Source organism: Piliocolobus tephrosceles, unplaced genomic scaffold, assembly GCF_002776525.5.
Source record: "Piliocolobus tephrosceles isolate RC106 unplaced genomic scaffold, ASM277652v3 unscaffolded_12819, whole genome shotgun sequence".
Lineage (NCBI taxonomy): Eukaryota > Metazoa > Chordata > Mammalia > Primates > Cercopithecidae > Piliocolobus > Piliocolobus tephrosceles.
Genome location: NW_022294109.1, coordinates 1 through 5,859, shown reverse-complemented (window position 1 = coordinate 5,859; position 5,859 = coordinate 1). Strand labels below are relative to the sequence as shown.

Below are 5,859 nucleotides of genomic sequence, written 5' to 3'. Positions count from 1 at the left end.
GTTGGTAAGGGGTCTGGAGTGGAATGTAGGTCACTTGGGGAATGTGGAGACGGATTTGGGGGAGGTATCAGGGGGACCTCCGAAGACTTGGTGAGATCTGAGGGCCTCTGCAGTTCTTGGGACAATTCTCGGACTATATCTTTGGGCCTTGGTGAGATCTAGGGGCTGTATAGTCTTTGGGAGGGGTCCTGAGCTCCGTGGAGGGCAGGGCCTTGGGCACTCACTTGCATTCTTGAGGGGTGTGTTTGGCCTCATCCGTGCAGGTGTAGAATTTCCCCTGTAGGGAGGATGTCTGTCATATAGGTTCACCCTTCATCACGCTCCCGCCCGGACCCCTGCCTGGCATTCCCTCCAGTGTTTGCCCCACCTTGAAGAGCTGCACCCCGATGCAGGCGAACATAAATTGCAGTAGTGTGGTGACAATCATGATGTTCCCGATGGTCCGGATGGCCACAAATACACACTGCACCACATGCTGCGGGCACCCAAGCATATGGCTACTGAACACTACAGGCCACAGTGGTCATGAGGCAGGGACTCTGGATGCAGCTCAGGGACTTGGGCTGGGGACATGTGGTGATGGGTCAGAGATGTATGGTTAGCAACGTGTGTTCAAGAGGCAGTGTTAGGGGCTAGAGATGTGTGGGCATCCACCAGCAATAGGTGTTTGCCAGGTGGGGATCTGTGGCCACCTGTCAGGGAGCTGGGTCTGAGAAATGTGGCCACTGGTAGAAACATATGGTCACTTGGAAGGAACATGGGTCACGCCACATGGCTAGTGGTCAGGGATGTGTATTTACATGTCAGGTCCAGGCTGTATGGTCACGCATCAGTGCAAATGGTCAGTCTGATCAGTGATCTTGGCCCCAGGGGCAGGGAAGGGCCTGGGTCCCGTGGGTTTGGGTGCGGTGGGGTTACCTTGAGTCCCTTGGCCCTGTTGATGGCTCGAAGGGGCCGTAGTACTCGCAGTACTCGCAGAATCTTCACCACTGAGATGGCGCTGGAGCTGGGGAAGGGGCAATCCTCAGGCATTGGTCCTGGCTGGGCCCCGGCTGTGAGAGGAATGGGGTGGGCTGGGGAGCTGTCACTTACTGGATGCCAAAGGAGATGAGGGACACACTGACCACCAGCAGATCCAACATATTAAACCAGCTACGGCAGAAGGAGCCGCGGTGCAGGAAGGCCCCAAACACTGTCATCTGGGGACGGGACATGAGGCTAGACTCCAGACCTGGAGGTGGTGGGGGTTGGGGGAGGTGGGGATGGGGACAGGAGAGGTGGGCTGCAAGGACCGGTGGGGAGAGTGCTGGGGCAACTGAGGGTAGGACTGAAGTCCCATTAGTCACCTTTAGTAGAATCTCCACAGTGAAAATGGAGGTGAAGGCATAATCGAAGTAACCCAGAATCTGGGGTGTGAGAAAGAGCAGGGAGCCACTGAGTCACGATTGAGGGGGATCCTAGGTGACTTCTCAAAAGGCTTGGCCGTCAGAAAGATTAGGGTTTAAATTTGGACTCTTCTGCCTCTACCCAGCTACATGGGCACCCATGGCCTGCTTAACCTCTCTGAGCACAGCTTCCTCCTCAGTCAAATATTGATCTCCCCCCCTGGTGCTTCCCCGTGTGTTGCACACACCGTAAAGGCTGGTACTGCATCAGCTGCTATTAACGAGCCTCTCTCTCAGCTCACCTAGGGCTCTTCTTCTTATCTCCATCCTGCCCCAGCTTGTGCCCATGAGGACACCCCTAGGAGTGTCCCCTCAGCTCCTATCTCCCAGCCAAAGGCTCACGTGGTTGCGGAAGGAGTGGGCTCGGATGGGGTCCTCAGCGGCCAGGGACACACTGCTGAGGATGATGAACACCAGGATAAGATTGGTGAAGACATGATGGTGGATGAGGGTGTGGCAGCCCTTCCTCAGCCTGTGGAGAGGGAGTGGGCCATGGTCAGAACTCAGGACCACAGAACTGATCAGGGATTCCAAGGGATACAGCTCTGGCCCTGATGCAACACCCATGCCCCCACTCCCACCTTGGCTGCTCCATGGTCCTCCACCTGCCCTAGTCCCTCCTGCCTCACCCCCTGCCACTTCCAGCACTCACGGATTGGTTTGGCTGAGGCAGAAGAAGGCGCTGCCCTCAGGGATGGGTACCACCTTCTCCTTGGGTACAACTTCCTGCAGGAGTTCCACACCGCCTGCACCTTCTTCCTCTTCTTCCTCTTCTTCTTCCTCCTCCTCCTCCATGTCTGGCACCAGAGAAAAGCAAAAAAGAAAATTAATTGAGCAAGTTGATGTAAAACACCCAGACGAGTGTTTGCCACATGACCAATTCTTCCCATTTCCCTGCTAGAATGTCAGCTCTTCCAGGAAGGTATTTTAGTCTGTTTTGTACGCTGCTATGTCCGCAGCACTTAGAACAGTGCCTGGGACACAGTAGGAGCTCAGTAAATGTGTGTTGAATGAATGTTGTGTACACAGACTATTTTATAATAAAGGCTCTGAGAAGTTCAGCAGTAAACAAAACATGTTTCTCTTCTTCTTACTTTTCTTTAGAGATAGGGTCTCACTCTGCTCCCCCAGGTTGGACTTCAGTGGTGCCATCATGGCTCACTGCAACCTTGAACTCCCGTGCTCAAGCAACCCTCCTACCTTAGCCTCCCGAGTAGCTGGGACTACAGGCTTGCATCATCATGCCTGGCTAATTATTATTATTATTTTTTAAGAGATGGGGTCTTGCTATGTTGCCTAAGCTGCATTTCTCTTCTTTAACCTCAATGTTCCCAAATGTTGCTGACCACATACCAAGTCTGTTATTTTCAGGGTGATCTTGGAAAAGGCTGATCTCTGGAGAGGAGGGTCTCAGGGGTCGGGAGCTGTCTGCCTGAGCTCTGTCCCCAGGGTCCCACACCTGCTCCACCTGGCCCTGCCTACTTGCCTGCTCCTTCCCTCCTTGTACCCTCCTCTTCCTCTTTCTCCACACCAGGCACCTGAAGACAGGAAGATGGGGGTCATCAATGGTGAGGGAGACACAGGGAATGGACACAGGGGAAGCATGGAAGAAATGCAAGAATAGGGGAATGAATAGGCAGAGGATGAAGGTTAAAGACATGCACATGGCTGGGCGCCGTGGCTCATGCCTGTAATCCCAGCACTTTGGGAGGCTGAGGCAGGTGGACCACTTGAGGTCAATGAGTTCGAGACCAGCCTGGCCAACATGGTGAAACCCTGTCTCTTTCAAAAATAACAAAAATTAGCCGGGTGTGGTGGCGCTCGCCTGTAAATTCCAGCTACTCAGGAGGCTGAGGCAGGAGAATCTGTTGGACCCAGGAGGCAGAGGTTGCAGTGAACTGAGATGGCACCCCTGCACTCCAGCCTGGGCAACAGGGTGAGACTCTGTCTCAAAATAAAACAACAACAAAAAACCAGACATGCACACATAGACAGGTAGTGGTGGGAGTAGGAGGTGTAGACAGTGCCCAGGCATCTAACTCACCAGGCCTTCATCCTCCGGTGGGAGGTCCTTGTCACTGCTCTTCTCCCTGTGCAAGGAAATAGGGGTGATTGCTGCAGATGGGCAAAGGGGGATCAATACAGTCAGAACAGACCTTTCTTGAGTCCCATAGAACCTTCTTGCTTCTGCTCTTCCCCATTGCCCGTCCCAACAGTCTTTTCTCAAAGCAGCCAGAGGGAGCCTGTTAAACCCTGTCTGGGACATCCCAACTCTGCCCACAACCCTCCCACGGCTCCTTAATTCGGGAAAAACTACAGTCCTCACCCTGGCCCAAAATGCCCTCAATCTGGCCCCCCATTTCCTCCACTGACCTTCACTCCATACCACTCTCCTCCTTCCTCACTCCATTCCAGCCTCACTTTTTTATTTTTATTTTTTTTGAGATGGAGTCTCACTCTATTGCTCAGGCTAGAGGGCAGTGGTGCGATATTGACTCACTGCAACCTCCACCTCCTGGGTCCAAGTGAGCTTGTCCAGCTAATTTTCTTTTGTATTTTCAGTAGAGACAGGGTTTCACCGTGTTGGCCAGGCTGGCCTCGAACTCCTAACCTTAGGTGATCCACCCTCCTCGGCCTCCCGAAATGCTGGGATTACAGGTGTGAGCCACTGCACCCGGGCATTGCTGGTATTTTTTTTGAAAGTGCTAAGAATGCAGCCACGTGCGGTGGCTCACGCCTGTAATCTCAGCACTTTGGGAAGCTGAGGCGGGTGGATCACCTGAGGTTAGGAGTTCAAGACCAGCCTTGCCAACATGGTGAAACCCTGTCTCTACTAAAAATACAAAAAAAGAATGAAGCTTGGGTGTTTGTGGAAGTGTAGAAGCAGAGGTTGCAGTGAGCTGAGATGGCACCACTGCACTCCAGCCTGGGTGACAAGAGCAAAACTCCATCTCAGAAAAAAAGAAAAAAAAGTGCTAAGAACATTAGCACCCCAGGACCTTTGCACTTGCCACTCCCCTTTTGAATACTCTTCCCCCAGATATTTGCATGGCTCACTCCTGCACTTCATTCAAGTCTCTGGTGAAATGTCACTTCCTCATAGAGACCTTCCTTGCCAACCTTAACCCCAAAGAGCAATCTTCATTTCTTGCTGTCCTTTCATTCTGTTTTATTTCTCTTTATTACATATTATTAACATATATTATATATTCATTTGTTTATATTTTTCTTGCCTTCCTCAACTAGAATGTTAGTTCCATGAAGGTGAGGACTCTGTCTGCCTTGACCCCTGTTGTCTCCTTAGCATCTAGAACAGGACCTGGCACACAGTAGGCACTCAATAGATGCATGTTGAATGAATGAGGACTGGCAGATGGTATCTGGAGATGCGGATTACCAGAGTGTCTAGAGGCATCTCTGGTGGTGGGGGTGTCTGAGGGGTTCCCAGTCAGGGATCCCAGAGAGAGACTGTGTTAGGGGTGGAGCCAGATCTCACCCGCCCTTGTCCTTGGCAGTGCCTGCATCTCCACTGGCCAGGTTGTCCACAGCAATGGCAAGAAACACGTTCAACAGGATGTCTGGGATGAGCTTAGGCTGCAAAGGATGGAGAAGCACCCTGCCTATAGACCACCCAGGTCCCACCATCATCCAGCCCCACAAAGCTCCAAGGATACAGTTGCCACAGATGAAGAGAATGATGAAATAGATGCACACCAGCATTCCTGGGAAGAAGGGACCACCGTATGCCATGATACCATCATACATGACCACGTTCCAGTCCTCACCTGTCAGGATCTGGGGGTGGAAAGTCACCATGGAGCTCTTGGACCCCCTCCAACTCCAGGGTCTCCCCGACCCACCCATCCCATGGTCTCCAGATCCCACCTGAAAGACAGTGAGGAGGGCCTGGGGGAACGTGTCAAAGGTGCTTCGCTTGGTGTGGGTCTGGTCGAAGTTGAACTTGCCCCCAAACAGCTGCATGCCAAGCAGGGAGAAGATAATGATGAAGAGGAAGAGGAGAAGCAGCAAGGATGCGATGGATTTCATTGAATTGAGCAGGGATGCCACCAGATTGCTCAGAGATGCCCAGTGTCTGCAGCAGAAATGGGAGGCGGAAAGGTCGATGCCACGTCCACTGGACGTGGCTGGCACATCAGGAGCCGGGGCAGGGCTCCAGCTTGGGATGCACCTGGGAAGGTTCGGCTCAAATAGCTTTGGTGTCAGGGTTAGAAGTGATTTTGGAGTTGGGGTGAGATGAGAGTAAGAAGTGGGGGAGGCTGGGCACGGTGGCTCATGCCTGTAATCCCAGCACTTTGGGAAGCCGAGGTGGGCAGATCATGAGGTCAGGAGATCGATACCATCCTGGCTAACATGCTGAAACCCCATCTCTACTAAAAATACAAAAAAATTAGCC

At 52.6% G+C, this 5,859-nt stretch overlaps 1 protein-coding gene across 1 annotated transcript; it reads right to left on the bottom strand.

Annotated features, from left to right (window-relative positions):
- Positions 1-224: 224 nt before the first annotated feature.
- Positions 225-5,539, bottom strand: LOC111532476 (voltage-dependent L-type calcium channel subunit alpha-1F-like; the record flags this gene model as incomplete). The annotated part of the gene is made up of 12 exons (XM_023199593.2): positions 5,331-5,539; positions 5,120-5,240; positions 4,942-5,023; positions 3,490-3,535; positions 2,932-2,983; positions 2,098-2,242; positions 1,788-1,917; positions 1,347-1,406; positions 1,093-1,199; positions 919-1,006; positions 368-475; positions 225-277 (listed from the first exon to the last, which is right to left on the bottom strand). Coding segments are annotated over exons 1-12 (1,154 nt in total), but the record flags the coding sequence as incomplete, so codon positions are not given.
- Between the last annotated feature and the right edge of the window lie 320 nt (positions 5,540-5,859).